The sequence below is a fragment of the Bison bison genome, unplaced genomic scaffold, assembly GCF_000754665.1.
Source record: "Bison bison bison isolate TAMUID 2011002044 unplaced genomic scaffold, Bison_UMD1.0 scf7180017864163, whole genome shotgun sequence".
Classification (NCBI taxonomy): Eukaryota; Metazoa; Chordata; class Mammalia; order Artiodactyla; family Bovidae; genus Bison; species Bison bison.
This window is the reverse complement of record NW_011494735.1, coordinates 5,113,359-5,129,676: the sequence shown is the minus strand read 5'-3', so window position 1 is coordinate 5,129,676 and position 16,318 is coordinate 5,113,359. Positions and strand designations below refer to the sequence as shown.

The 16,318-nt window shown below is 39.5% G+C and overlaps 1 protein-coding gene across 1 annotated transcript; it reads right to left on the bottom strand.

Moving 5' to 3' along the window:
• Positions 1-504: 504 nt before the first annotated feature.
• Positions 505-15,259, bottom strand: IL26 (interleukin 26). The gene is made up of 5 exons (XM_010841567.1): positions 15,066-15,259; positions 14,923-14,979; positions 14,615-14,749; positions 1,130-1,195; positions 505-1,044 (listed from the first exon to the last, which is right to left on the bottom strand). Exons 1-5 carry the CDS (start codon positions 15,234-15,236, stop codon positions 958-960), a joined length of 516 nt encoding a protein of 171 aa, XP_010839869.1. The 5' UTR covers positions 15,237-15,259; the 3' UTR covers positions 505-957.
• Between the last annotated feature and the right edge of the window lie 1,059 nt (positions 15,260-16,318).

Below are 16,318 nucleotides of genomic sequence, written 5' to 3'. Positions count from 1 at the left end.
GCAGCAGAGATAGAATGGATGCTTTGTGAAAGTGAATTAGCCATCACACGAATTGCTCTCTGAAACTGCCCATGATTACTATGCTGAAGCAGTATTGTTTGATGCAAAACAATACTCAGGCTGTATGACTCATTCAACTGAAGGGCTGCTGTATGGGTAAGGTTTTTAGATAGTATGGCAAGTTTCCTGTGGTAGAATCTGAACTGCATTCAGACTTCTATTTGGCCTTTAATAACATTCTTAATTACATGGCACCTTGAAGGAACATAATCAAGCTTTAGCATCATTTCCAATTAGTTCCTTGTAGTCTATGTAGCTTGAGTTACCTGTTAAAAGTGTATCTAGTAAACCATTCCAAGCAGTTAGTTTACATGTGCAACCATTTGATCTGATCTGATAGTTACCCATTATACTGAATGAAATTCTAGCATACTGTCTTAGAAAGGACATCCAGGACAAAGAAACACAACTTATTTCATTAAAATCAAAATCTGCTAGGGGCTAAGTTCACACTGGGCATAATTAATTATCATCAAGCCCTACGCTATGCTATGCTTACTCCTTAAGTAGACAATAATTATATACATGGCATCTATGTAAGTCTCACTATATTGTATCCCAGAAATCTGTCATTTTCTTTGAGCAAATATTACATGATTTAATTCTGGTTATACACTTTTAGATTAAACTCATACAGTGCACTTGGGAATGAGAAAACATATTCAAGATGAAAGCATTCTTTGAAAATACAGAAAATGTGCATATTAATAATAATTAATAAGATAAGATAATAAACTTATCTCCAAAATGCTATTGCATTAAATTCCTCTAGTCGTAACTTGCTGTTAGTACTATGTACAAAATATTTAAAAGGAAATACACTGCTGTAAATTGATCTCTGGCTGTGCTTATTATATTTCAAAATAATAATCAAATCAATCTACTTGGATCCTTGAATTACTTAATACTTTCCAAGAATTGTTTAATCCACGAAAGAAGAATATCCAGTTCACTTATGGCTTTGTAGATTCCTTTCTTTCCAATCTGCAGATAAAGTAGAAATATTAGAAGCAGAAATATTTCATATCTTTAAAAAAAGTACTCAAAGACATGAATTTGGTATACTAACCTCATAAAATGTTCTTTTCATCCTAGTAATGGATTTCATCTCTCTAGCTGATGAAGCACAGGAAATCTAAGAAATTAGCAGTAAATACAGAAATATTGCTGAAGAAGGACTAGTATTCACTCTTCCACCCACTCAACCAACAATTTTTTGAGCACATTGTGGGCATGAAATACTCTGGCAAATAAATAATACTTGTCCTCTGTCCTAACAGAGTTTACAGTTTCATGAGGGAGAATAATGATATATTTAAAAAAAAAAAAGAAAAATGAAAATTTACAAACTGCAACTAAAGCTGTGTTTATAATGCATGACTGTATGATAGGGATTTACAGAAATGACCCTCTTTCAAGTGGATGGTCATAGAAGGTTCTTTTGGGGAATGACACTTAAATTAAGGTCTGAAAAGGGGGGAGGCAGCAGGTATATGGGGAAGTGAAGAAAGAAAAGAGGGATTTGGAAAGGATACACAGGTGGAATAATTCAGGGAACCTGAGTGAAAGGTGTACAAATGTCCTGAGGCGAGAAAGACTATGCCTTCCAGAAACCTAAAGAAACCATGGCTGGAGCAAGAGAGATGCTAGAAACACAAGAGATGTGGGAATGATGAGAAAAAAATTTTACTTTTTGAAAAATCGCCCTGGCTGTTTTAAATATTGATGTTGATTCCCAGGAGAAAGCACCAGGAAATGAATATTAGTTTCTAAATTATAAAGAAGAGTAAGCTAGTGTCTTGAGAAGACAGCTTGTAGCCTGACTTGGGGTGGAGAGATTGGGAAATGCTGGTCTCCTTTGAGGAGGTGAGTTTTCAAATATGAGCACGAGAATCACTTAGGAGTCATGGGGAAGAAATTCTCCATCTTCCTTTCCTCATCTGTTTTCTCCCACAGAGTCCCATAGGGAAGACCTTGCATAGGAAGGTAGAAATTCTTCCTGTGAAAGAGGCTTTTGTGATGAGGCATGGAAGAGCTGCACACAGAATGTGAAGGTTCCATCTGCAGGACTCACAAGCACAAGAGCTGAACCTCCCTGTGATAAGAGCCATCAATTTAGAGGATGTTTCCTCCCACACCAGATCCTGTGAGGCCAAGACAATGTGGAACCGATCCAGGGCAGTGGTAGCCAGAATCAGAGTATACAGTCAGAAAGAATTCATTCCTTCGTTAAACAAGCATTCATGAAGTGCCTACTAATTGTCAGATCATGTGCCAGACTCATACTAATGAGCAAAATAGAGGTAGCAAATAGATAGTGATAGATGGGAAAATCAACAAATACAAGATCAATAATAGAAGATAAAAATCCAGCAGTTCTTCTTTATCCCAATTTCCCTCCATGTGAAGATTGTTAGATAAAAATAATAGTTTTATTAGCATTTTGTTAGCATTCTGTGTCAGGCACTAATATGAAGGCTTTGGTTATATTAACTCATTCAGTCCTCAAAACAACCTTATGAGGTAGGTACTATTATCACTCTCATTTTACAGGTTAGAAAAACCAAGCATTGAAGTTAACATTCTGTCAATGTTCACATAGTATTAATAAGTGGAAGAGCTGAGATCCAAACCCAGGTATTTTGACTCCAGAGTATGTATTTAAAAGCCACTATATTACACTATTTCTACACTATATATGCACTACTATACTATTTTTTTAGATTAAAAAACCTGCATAACTTGGAAAAGATATTCCAGCCAAGCCATTCTCCTGTTGAAAATCTTAAATATCCAGTTCCAAAGAAAGATTAGTTCAAAGATTTCTGCTGCTGCTAAGTCGCTTCAGTCGTGTCCAACTCTGTGTGACCCCAGAGACGGCAGCCCACCAGGCTCCCCCGTCCCTGGGATTCTCTAGGCAAGAACACTGGAGTGGGTTGCCATTTCCTTCTCCAATGCATGAAAGTGAAAAGTGAAACGGAAGTCGCTCAGTTGTATCTGACTCTTAGCAATCCCATGGACTGCAGCCCACCAGGCTCCTCCGCCCATGGGATTTTCCAAGCAAGAGTGCTGGAGTGGGGTGCCATTGCCTTCTCCGTCAAAGATCTCTACTCTGTATTATCCTAGGGGAAATACTGGGAATGCCTCTAAAAGCCTAAGCTAATTGACAGAGAAAGACACACAGAGACAGGGAGACTTCAACCTGAAAATGCACAGTGTGATAACAAACAAAAGACGAAAAACTCTGTGTGTGTCTATTTGTGTGTGTGTGTTTTGCTCCCTTTGTTCATTTGTTTTCCAGATTGGAACTGCAAAAGTAAATTCTAGAAATACCGTGTCTAGTTCCAGCCAGGAGAGTAGTTCTGGAAATAATTATTATAGAGAAGACTGCCTATCACTTTTTAAATGGAGAATTTGGCTAGATGCTAAATCTGTCCAGTCAGAAATTATCTAGTATAAATGTAGTTGGCCCAAACATTGCAACTGGAAGAGAGGAGTTCATGAGGATAATCAATACTTGCCAATTCCAATATATCCAAAGTTCTTAGATGCAAAGAACAGTCACAAGGAACTGAATAAGCAAGTCATAGGGCACAATATCAAATATGCCTGTGTCCGGATTTAAAATTTTAACGCTAGAATCCACCTGCCAATGCAGGAAACAAGGGTTTGATCTCTCATCCAGGAAGATCCACATGCCACAGAGCAACTAAGCCCATGAGCCATAACTACTGAGCCCTGTGCTCTAGATCCTGGGAACCACAACTACTGAGCCCTGTGCTCTAGAGCCCAGGAACCGCAACCACTGAAGCACGCACACCCTACAGCCCTTGCTCTGCAACAAGAGAAGCCACTGCAATGAAAAACCTGTGCTCTGCAACTAGAGAGTAGCCCCCACTGGCCACAACTAGAGAAAAACCCGTGCAGTAATGAAGACTCAGCACAGCCAAAAATAAATAAATATTTAAAAAAAAAAAGATTTAACACTGAAAATGTGAGACCAAAGAAGCCAACCAAATTCTGGACATTACAGAAATTAAATGTCATTAAGGCATTCCTTCAGAGAAGGCAATGGCACCCCACTCCAGTACTTTTGCCTAGAAAATCCCATGGACGGAGGAGCCTGGTAGGCTGCAGTCCATGGGGTCGCTAGAGGAGACATGACTGAGCAACTTCACTTTCACTTTTCACTTTCATGCATTGGAGAAGGAAATGGTAACCCACTCCAGTGTTCTTGCCTGGAGAATCCCAGGGACGGGGAAGCCTGGTGGGCTACCGTCTGTGGGGTCGCTAGAGTCGGGCAGTAGGACAGAAGCGACTTAGCAGCAGTAGCAGCAGCAAGGCATTCCTTAATGATGAGGCCCTCTCCCCAGACAGCTTGGGCCTACAGGGCCTCCCATAAATAAGGCAGGAATTACAAGAAAGGTTTCTGACTTCATTCCATCTAAGGCACATGCTACCCTAAGAAGAACAAAGAGAGTAGAAGAGGAGAAAAACAAGGTTTGGCAAAAAATAAAAACCCATCACTTAATAGCGGCAGTGTTTCCTCTAGAGCTCTGTAGGTTTATGGGATTCATTCTGGTGCCTTGAGATCCATTTACTATAAATGACCCCTAGTAAATGCAAGAGGTTTTCATTTTCCTCACTGTTATAAATATGCCTATAGACCCAGTAGGATAGCCTGATTTCACTGCTAATTCAGATTTCTTTGCTTGGAAGGAGGAATTTACAAAACAATGATTCCCTTTATCTTATATTTCAAGGTATAGTTCCATTTGCAGAAAACAGCATGCAAAACCAAAGGGCAGCAGTTTTGTTCTAAGAATGGCTGCGTGATTTGACAGACTCAGGCAAAGCAGTCATGATCTGGACAAGAGGCAATGTATTAGTAGGGCTGGAATAACCAGGGATTGGCTCAAAAACAAAAAAATAATGTGTGTGTGATAGTCACAGAATAGCAAACACAAGGCAACAGCCTAATCATTCACCATTAAGTCAATGGATATTTACTGCATACTTACTATACGCTAGGCATTTAATCGTGTGTCTGACCACATAGCATTGATTTTACTTAATTTATAAAAGTGCCCCTAAATGCTGAAAACCGCCTTGGGGCACAAGCAATGGCTCATAACTGTCAGAGACAGCGAAGGAAAATCACAATACTACATGATGAATACTGTGATTTAAAAACAAAAACCCGTTCTGGGGACACATCAGAGGCCATCCAACTGAGGAATCCCAGAAGGCTTCCAGAAGGAAAAAACAAGAGAGTTGCATCTTGAAGGGTGACTAAAATGGAGTGGAAGAAACAGAAAGAATGGATGAGTAGGCAGAGGAAGCCCGATGCTCGAAGGTTGGAGAGAACAGAGATTATTTATTTATTTAATTTGTTATTATTGTTATTATTTTGGGGGCCACATGTGGGATGGCCCACATGTGGAAAAAATAGATGTAATCCTTGAACCTGAATCCCTGGCAGCACGTGGGATCCTAGTTCCCTAACCAGGGATCGAACCTGTGCTCCCTGCATTGGCACTGCGGAGTTTTAAGCACTGGACCACGGAAGTCCAGCAGTGATCATTCAGATACCCTTCTGGTCTCAGATTGTTACCTGTGATATGGCCCCCAACCTCCAACCCTCAGCATCCTCTTGTTTGCTCCCTTCATGGCACCTATCAAAATCTGAGAGTTGCTGAAACTGACTGAGAGCATTCTCAAAAGAGTTCTGTACAGAAAGAGATATTATCTATCAATTTTTGGTGAATTTCCAGCATCTGGAATAGTGTTCAGCAACACTAGATACTCAGGGCTTGTTTAATGAATGAATCAATGAATGAAATGCAAGCATCAGCTTAGAGCTTTGGAGTTCACAAAGCCCACTGGTTTAATATTAATAGTAGTCTGAAGTATATACTGGGCATTAGTGAGCTCTGTTTAAAACAATTTGATGAAAAAATAAATGTAATCCTTAAATCTGAATCCCCAATATCCACAACGTGTTTGAAAAATCATGAAAATATGTATTGTGTATTATATACACTAAAACAAAAATGAATAATCCCTCTTCGCTGATAACTCTGAGGAAATGAAATAGCTTGGCCAGGGAGTGGACAGCTGTACCTGTCATAGTCTCTCACCCTGTACTGTTACAAATAATGACCTCAAATTCTTCCTACAAAAAGAGTTTTACTATACTATAGTCCTCTAGGAGCATGTACTATAGTCTTTTATGAGGCTTCCCAGGTGGCACTAGTGTTAAGGAACCCGCCTGCCAACACAGGAGACCGTAAGAGATGCGGGTTCAATCCCTGGGTTGGGAAGATCCCCTGGAGGAGGGCATGACAACCCACTTCAGTGTTCTTGCCTGGAGAATCCCATGGACAGAGGAGCCTGGCGGGCTACAGTCTATAGGGTCGCACAGAGTCGTATACGATTTAATGGATTTAGCACAGCACAACTAAGGAATAACTTTGACAGAAAATAAGTTCTATAATATAATTAGAAAATATATTTAGAAAAGTTAAAACTGATGACTTATAAATGATCTCTTTATCTTTCACTTAAAGTAACACTATAAGTAAAACACTAACTTCAGGCACTAAAAAGGTATTTGATTGTTTAAGAGAATCTCTCCTTTGGAAATTGTTGAGAAAATGCAATTGAAAGAAAATTAGTGTTCTAAGTATGGAAAACAGTAAAGAAAGATATGAACAATTTTACAGAACTACTACGTATTAGGCACTTTGACATAGTATCTTATTTAATTCTTCCAAAAACCACATGATGAGATTATTGGTATTGTTAAAGACAAGTTTAGGACTTTATAGTCAATGAAAGAATAAACCAGGATTAGTCTTACTTCCTGCTTCAGTTTTTATCAGTTCAGCCAATTATTATTTTTAAAATATTCAAAATTGCAAACATAAATAATTGGAAATGCTTCACAACTTGATAAGCTAGTTGCAGCTGATGATACAAATTACTTTTCAAACTTTCTACAAGAATTAGAGATACAAATATTCTATTTAACAAGACTTACCAAACTTAAAAATTAATCACATACAATTAATGTAAAGAAACAGAGCTCTCTAATTACCAATTATTATTTAGACTCTCAAAATATTAATTAAAGTAGATGATGAAATCTTGAAACTAATGTACTTTTTTTCCAGTTTCAACTTTGAGAACTAGCAGTTAGGCAAATTATCCTATGAATTCAACTAAGCAACTTTCAAGTCTGAGAGTTTTTCTATAAGAATCTTTAAAACATCTTTTTACAAAGAGGCACTTTCCAAATATCATTTAGACAAATACCATGGGATCGAAAAGAGTCGGACACAACTGAAAGACTTCAACTTTCACTTTCACTTTTCAGGGCTAACAAAGATTAAAAACAAAGATTAAAAATAAAGATATTTGTGTTATCCTTTGCTTTTTTTCTTTAAACAATTATGCCACCTGAATTATTAATCAGACTTATTAAATGTATAATATTTTACTAGGTGCTGCAAAATACCTAGAATGTTCTCAGAAACAATAAGATGACATTCAAATGTAGTGCTGCTGGGATTCCAGACATTGGAGTCTGTCATGAAAACTGTTGTAGTGTCGTGTCTTAAGAATGGCTCAAGAAGATGCCAGTCTCGGTGGATTTATAGAGAAACCCTAAACTTTAAAGAACCAGAAAGACTTCTCAAAAATGAAAAAAAATTTTTGTCCAGGAGGTAATAATGAAGCTAAGAGAAAATAACAACTCATTGATCACCTTGAAAGAATATTAGAAAATCAATCCTTATATTGAAAACTGATAAATAAAGAAAAAGAATTACATGTTTCTTTTTAACAGTACAGATTAAATTATTGGAGCAAATGAAATGACAGGTTTTAATTAAAAATATGTCATCATTTGGTAACTTTTAAAAATATCTCATATATTTGCATAAACAGTTGACAGTAAATAAAATTGCACACTATCTAGAAAATCACAATATTTAAAACAGGTAAGAACCAGAATTACATGTTTATTCTGACGTTCTTATATGATAAGGTCCTCAGGACAGCCAAACAATTAGTTAGGGGGAGATTTCTTTACATAATTATCCCTATTTATAAATGAAGGAATAGAATTTTAAAAGCATTATTTTGCAATGTTTTATGAATTAATAGATCTAAACAATAATTATCATAGACTGATAACAGAAATAGAGGTCATATAGTACATTCTAGAAGCTAAAGGAAAGATGGATCATGTGAAGTAGGAAAGGGAAAATATTGAACAAATTCAGACTTCTAGTAACAAATGGGACTAAAGTAGGTTAGATATTACAGACTAAAAGATTTGTAAATTTTGTAAACTTGAAGATATAGCAATAGAAACTATCCGCAATAAAACACAATTCCCCTGGTGGCTCAGAGGTTAAAGCGTCTGCCTACAATGCGGGAGATCTGTGTTCAATCCCTGGGTCAGGAAGATCCTCTGGAGAAGGAAATGGCAACCTGCTCCAGTACTCTTGCCTGGAAAATCCCATGCACGGAGGAGCCTGGTGGGCTACATACAGTCCATGGAGTCACAAACAGTCGGACACGACTGAGCAACTTCACTTCACTTCACTTCACAATAAAACACAGAAGAACACTGCCATTAACCATAAAAATGAGAACAAGGATTTTGAACAATTTTAGCTCCAGCCACTCTAGGAAACAGCTTGGCTGTCTATTGCATAATTAAACACACACCTAACCTATGATCCAGCCTAGGTGGTTACCACTCCTACCTCTCAAGTGTTTACTCAGCAGAAGTGCGAATCTCTCTCCAAACAAAGACTTGCCTGGCATTTCTCCAGGCAAGATTACTGGAGTGAATTGCCATTTCCTTCTCGAGGGGATCTTTCCCACCCAGGGATTGAACCCCCTTTACTGACTGAGCCATTGGGGAAGTATATAAATATTCTTAGCAGCTTTATCTGTGATAATGAAAAACTGGAAAAAATAAATAGCCATCAATAGATGAATAGATAAAGTGTGGTATATCATTACAGTGCAATGCTAACTGGCAATGAAAAAGGGAGAAGTAATTGATACATTCAATAACATGAATGAATCTCAAAGTAATTATACTGGGTAGAAGAAGTCAGACTTTGAAGAATATGACACATATATAGATTTTCCTCATTTTATAATTGTCTCAAGTCCTGGTAAACCTATTGTTAGTTGAAAATATCTTAAGTCAAAAATGCATTTAAGGGACTCCCCTGGCAGTCCAGTGGTTAAGACTTTATCTTTCAACATGCGGAGTATGGGTTCAATCTCTGGTCAGGGAGCTAATATCGCACATGCTTCAAGACTTAAAAATATGCATAGTATACCTAACTTTTCAAGCATCGTAGCTTAGTCTAGCCTAGCTTCAACGTGTTCAGAACACTTACATTGGCCTACAATGGAGAAAAATCATCGAACACAAGCCTATTTCATGATGAAATGTTGAATATCTCATAGAATTTATTCAATATTGTAATGAAAGTGAAAAACAGCATCGTCGTCTGGGTACAGAGCGGTGGTGAGTGAGTTGGTTGTTTACCCTCATGATCTCATGGCTGACCGGGAGCTGGGGCTGCCGCTGCTGTCCAATATCAAGAGAGAGTACTGTGCCAGGAATCACTAGCCCAGGAAAACTGGAAACACATACCTTTTGTACCTCTATAAAGTCAAAAATCACACCATTGTAAGTTAGGGATCATCTGTAAAACCATTTAGTTTAAATCCTGCTGCTGCTACTGCAGCTAAGTCGCTTCAGCCGTGTCCGACTCTGTGCGACCCCATAGACAGCTCCTCTGTCCCTGGGATTCTCCAGGCAAGAACACTGGAATGGGTTGCCATTTCCTTCTCCAATGCATGAAAGTGAAAAGTCAAAGTGAAGTCGCTTAGTCGTGTCCGACTCTTAGCGACCCCATGGACTGCAGCCTACCAGGCTCCTCCGTCCATGGGATTTTCCAGGCAAGAGTACTGGAGTGGGGTGCCATTACCTTCTCCGCATCCCAGTCTGGGCTTCCCTAATGGCTCAGATGATAAAGAATCTGCCTGCAATGCAGGAGACCTGGGTTTGATCCCTGCAGAAGGGAATGGCTACCCACTCCAGTATTCTTGCCTGGAGAATTCCATGGACAGAGGCGCCTGGCGGACTACAGTACATGGGGTCAAAGAGCCAGACACTTCCACTTTCATCCCAGGCTGCTTGCTCTCTTCCTCAGACTTTCCTTGTCCTCCCTTATGACACTAGTGTGCACACTTTGGTCCAAGCACATTATTGCAGTGCTCTTTTCATTGTTTATTTTGCCTGGAGTCTCACCCCTGCAGACATACAGGTGGCCAACAGGCACGTGCAAAGATGCTCAATATCACTAATCATTAGTGACATGCAAATCAAAACTATAATGAGGTATCACCTCACACTGGTCAGATGACCATCATCAAAAAGTCTACAAATACTAAGTGCTGGAGAGGATGTGGAGAAAAAGGAATCCTTCTACAATGTTTGTGAGAATGTAAATTGCTGCAGCCTTTTTGGTTTTCCATTTTAAATATAGCAGTGTGTACATGTTGATCCCAAACTCCCTAACTATCCCTCCCTTCCCTCGACTCTTTCCCCTCTCTGTGAGTCTGTTTCTGTTTTGTAAAATAAGCTTATTTGTATAATTTCTTTTTGGATTCCTATAAGGGATATTATACAGATATTTCCAGAGATTCATTCTTCAGTCAGAATCACCACACCTAGGAATGTCTGCATCCAATAAAAAAAGAGATGACTGGAGTGGATAATAAATGCTATTTCTGGTTTTCTTTTTCTAACTCCAGATTCTACAGACCAAGACATGGATTTAGTCTCAGAATCAATTCCTCGAAAGTCTGCCCAAGATTCAGTAAGAGAGAGAGGAGAGCTTTAAAGCAACCAGCAGAGCCACATAGAAGGGGGAGAAAAGTTTCTGCAACTTGCAAAGCTTTGATTCATTGGCATATTCAAGAATTAATGATAGCCTGAGGTCCCTGGAAGGAAGGGGGAAAAAAGAAACAAAGTGACAATCACACATCTGGTGGAGGGCACAGCTGCTCTGCTTAGGAAAGCTGCCCCCATGCCTATCTTCCCAAAATTAAAGCAAATGTTCAAAAAAGAAGAAAAGAAAATATCATATGTAAATAAATGTCACATCGCATTTTATAACTTCTCCCTCCTAAACTCTGCCCCATCCACTGATTCAGAATTCCACATAGAGAGGCAAATGCCCAGTTGATTTATATTACACATACTTGCTTCTGTAGCCAAAAAGAAAAAATGGTGATTGCCAGAAAAACTAAATGCAAGCCTGTTATTAAAATTAAACTTATTTCCCTAAATCAATATCTGAGGCGACTTTCTAAAGCTCAGCTTAATCTTTCGACTTTCTTTTTTAGAGTTTCACGGAGGCGGTTTGTTTACTCCAGCACATATGAGCCAAATGAACCAAAGCTAATAAGGGTTGTACTGGGAGGGGAGATTAGAAGGAAAGACCAGAATTAGGTGGCCCTCAGGATGGAGAAGGCAATGGCACCCCACTCCAATACTCTTGCCTGGAAAATCCCATGGACGGAGGAGCCTGGTAGGCTGCAGTCAATAGGGTTCCCAAGAGTCGGACACGACTGAGCGACTTCACTTTGACTTTTTACATTCATGCATTGGAGAAGGAAATGGCAACCAACTCCAGTATTCTTGCCTAGAGAATCCCAGGGATGGGGGAGCCTGGTGGGCTGCCGTCTATGGGGTCGCACAGAATCGGATATGACTGAAGCGACTTAGCGGCAGCAGCAAAAGCAGGATTGGCTAGGTGATGTGCTCGTATTTGGCCACAAGGGGGAGCCAGCCGCCTTGGAAAGCCTCCACGATCAGCCTGAGAAGGACGGCATACTCCCATTCTGCAGTAGCCCGTCTCTCAAGAAAAGCTCTTGACAAATTAAGGTCCCTTTAGGAAATGACTTCTTCCACAACAAGTCAAGGAAAATCAGAGTTCCTAGATAGCTCTATGGTTTCTACGTTTTTGGTCTGAAATATTGCTCGGTTTAGGTTATAACTATTATGTGGTCTCTAGCTATATGAACTGAAGAAATAAAATCAATGTTGAAAGCAAACGTGGCTTTTGGGTGTTCCAGGTGTCCAGATATACTGTACTGTATCAGACAAGGATTTCTAGTACCTCAACATCATTAACAAACTTCATTTACAATAATATTACATTAAATTGGATGGCTCTGTGTTTCGTGGTGGCTCAGACGGTAAAGCGTCTGGCTACAATGCAGGAGACCCGGGTTCGATCCCTGGGTTGGGAAGATCCTCTGGAGAAGGAAATGGCAACCCACTCCAGTACTCTTGCCTGGAAAATCCCACGGATGGAAGAGCCTGGTAGGCCACAGTCTGTGGGGTCGCAAAAAGTTGGACACGACTGAGCAACTTCACCTGTACCTTATTATTTTAATGGAATATTAGAGTTTTGGGGAACAATGCAGCTTATTTAACTTATATGCAGAGTACATCATGCGAAATGACAGGTTGGATGAAGCACAAGCTGAAATCAAGACTGCTGGGAGAAATATCAATAACCTCAGATATGCAGATGACACCACCCTTATGGCAGAAAGTGAAGAACTAAAGAGCCTCTTGATGAAAGTGAAAGAAGAGAGTCAAAAAGTTGGCTTAAAATTCATCATTCAGAAAACTAAGATCATGGCATCTGGTCCCATCGTTTCATGCCAAATAGATGGGGAAACAATGGAAACAGTGGCTGACTTTATTTTGGGGGGCTCCAAAATCATTGCAGATGGTGACTGCAGCCATGAAATTAAAAGATGCTTGCTCCTTGGAAGAAAAGCTATTACCAAACTAGACAGCATATTAAAAAGCAGAGACATTACTTTGCCAACAAAGGTCTGTCTAGTCAAAGCTATGGTTTTTCCAGTAGTCAAGTATGGATATGAGAGTTGGACTATAAAGAAAGCTGAGTGCCAAAGAATTGATGCTTTTGAACTGTGGTGTTGGAGAAGATTCTTGAGAGTTCCTTGGACTGCAAGGAGATCAAACCAGTCCATCCTAAAGGAATCAGTCCTGAATATTCATTGGAAGGACTGATGCTGAAGCTGAAACTCCAATACTTTGGCCACCTCATGCAAAGAGTTGACTCATTTAAAAAGCCCCTGATGCTGGGAAAGATTGAAGGTGAGAGGAGAAGGGGATGACAGAGGATGAGATGGCTGGATGGCATCAACAACATGATGGACATGAGTTTGAGTAGGCTCCGGGAGTTGGTGATGGACAGGGAAGACTGGTGTGCTGCAGTCCATGGGGTCACAAAGAGTCGGACACAACTGAGCAACTGAACTGAACTGAATGCAACCCAAGTCCCAAAGGAGGATATAACTTAAACACAAACTAACCAAAGGGAACATAAATTTGTATGTTTTACCCTACTGACTAGCTTACCCTTATAAAAATTCTCTGCACTGTAGGCTGGAATTTGGATTACTGTGTACTTTCATGGACCACAAGAAAAAAGATGTCCTGGTATTTTAAAACTGAAAATCTGCTACCAACAGCCCAGAGTTTAAGTTTCATGACCCTGATGCCCAAGGATAGAAAGCTCATTACCTTCTGGCGACCCAAGGACTGTAATAACCTTCACTACCCCCCTACTTTGTACCACCTACCAACACAACCACAGGAGACTGGAGACGGCATACTTAGAACAAAATCCACGCCACAGAAAAGACTCAACACTTCTCACAGAGGCAAGCCAACTAATATTGCCCAGATCCTGGCTTGGTTGTTTTGCTTTATTTTGTTTTTCTATACTGATCTTGGGTGTTAGAAATACTGTCACTTCTGCCTTCTTAATTAGTACTTTATTGCTTAGGGTGATGGTGACCATACCACAGCATCAAATAATTTAGGTACCAAAGAAGGACACACTTCTTTTATCATTTTCTTTTCATTGAGACTTTGCCTTGTAAAGGATACAATTCTATACTTACACAAATAAATAAGAAAAAGTCTATCTAAAAGCACTTATCAATATGGGAGAGAAAGAGAAGAGGTAAGAGAAAGTGAGCAACAGAGAAAGAGGAAAAAGAGAGAGAGAAAGGAAAAATAAAGGAAAGAAGAAAAACAATGACATCCTAGAAAAGTGTTTGGCATATCATTGGTGCTTCAGAAATATTTGTTAAATGAATGAATTAGTTGGGATTTGCACAAAGAGAGACTGATTTGAAAAACTAAATATTGATCTGAGGCACATCTCATGTTCATTTAGCTCTCTTCAACTTATTTTACATGTCATTCCTTAAGAAATAGTACATAGTGGATGACAAGTTACACAGGATTATTTGATATTGTTTCCCTGGTGATGGATTCTCCATTTGGACTACAAGCCAACAATTAGAAAATCCCTTTACTCACCCTTTGGGGTGAAGACAAAATATGCTATTTTCTAAGTAGATGTCTAGGCTCAAAGCCATATTTGCTGTGCATACTTACACAGCGGCTCAGTTTCTGCCTGAGGCTATGAAAGTCTTCCACAAAGTGCATTTCCTTGCAAACTTGTAATTGGAGTTGACCAAAAACATCTTCCATGAAGAAGGACAGAAGTTGTTCCTGGAATCTGCAGTTTTTCTATAAATAAGATAGGAAAAAATTGCATAAGGTAAACCATGAGCAGCTTTTGTAAAATAAACTAAAATATCCCCCTGATTATTACTTCATGACCATCTGGAAAAATTTAAAATGCAAGGAGAAAAGCATGCAACAAGTAGAAATGTGAGAAAGAAAAGCAACCCCTGGCTTACCATAAATAGCTTTTTTGTTTTCTTTTTTAATAATCGTATATTTTTTATGCGATCTTCCTACAATAAAACAAAGAGAAATAAGATGTATCCAGAATTTCATATGTCCCTTAGGTCTTCATTTCTAAGCAGAGCCTAATACTTACTGGAATCGTTGCTCTGAGGCTTGCTGCCTTGACATAGAGAGTATCGACAGCTTGGGACAGGGTTCCCCTTGGGTAACACCTTTCGGCAAAGGATGATTGCTTGTGCTTAGCAATGGCAAGAGACAGAGTGACAAAGAGCAACCCACATCTCAAAATGCAACTCACCCACATTTCCCTCCACCCCACTCAGCTCGTGTCGCTCACAGTAACCAGACAGTTCTTGTGCTGGTTAGACCGGAGGGTAACCTACTTACTTTAGCCCTCAAGGTCGCCTCTCCAATGAGATGCCGTGAAAGATAACCTACAGTTTAGAAAGAGGAAGACCACTTCAGTTCTAATTTTTTAGAGCTTGCTTCATAATCAAAAAACACTGACCACACCATACTGTGACGTTAAGTAAAAGCTCATATTTACTGGCAAGGTTGGGGCCCTGTTTCCAAAAAGAATTCAGAACCTCAGATGTGTCTCACAACAGATTTCATTATTTTAAAAGCCAAGCCATGCCAGTAAAAAACCCTGATCTCCTGGAGGCTGTGTGACTGTTTTGAAATATGGAAGAAAAAAAAAAATCTGCTTTTGTAACTAGTATCCCAGAAAAAGTGTAGAATGAGCAGCCCTGAGAAACCTGCTCATGACCTCATATGGGTTTAACATTTGACCTTTGCCAGATCCTTCACCTGCCCACCCCTACTCCACCAGAAGCCATCATTGTGCAGCCCACCATCAAGACTCAAGAGAAAAAATGTCCAATTGTTTTCAAGAATTTTTCCACCTCATACATTGTAACTCCCCCAACATATTCAAGACTTTTTTTGAACCAGGACCTGGAATTAAGACCTACTTAATTAACCTACCTAATTAACCTATTAATTTAATAAGTTCTCTATCATTTGTCCATGGGCTTCCCTGGTGGCTCAGATAGTAAAGCATCTGCCTACAATGCAGGAGACCCGGGTTCTATCCCTGGGTCGGGAAGATCCCCTGGAGAAGGAAATGGCAACCCACTCCAGTATCCTTGCCTGGAAAATTCCACAGACGAAGGAACCTGGCAGGCTATAGTCAATGGAGTCAGAATCGGACATGACTGAATGACTTCACTTTCTTTCTTTCTTTCTTTATCATCTGTCCAAGCTAACCACCCAGATTTTTCCTTTAACTCTAAATTTCCAATAGAGTGAAAATTCCTTACCTTTCCATCTCTGAATTCTCAGCACCTACTGTGACACCTCAGGTAAAGAAGCAGCATGTTCAGT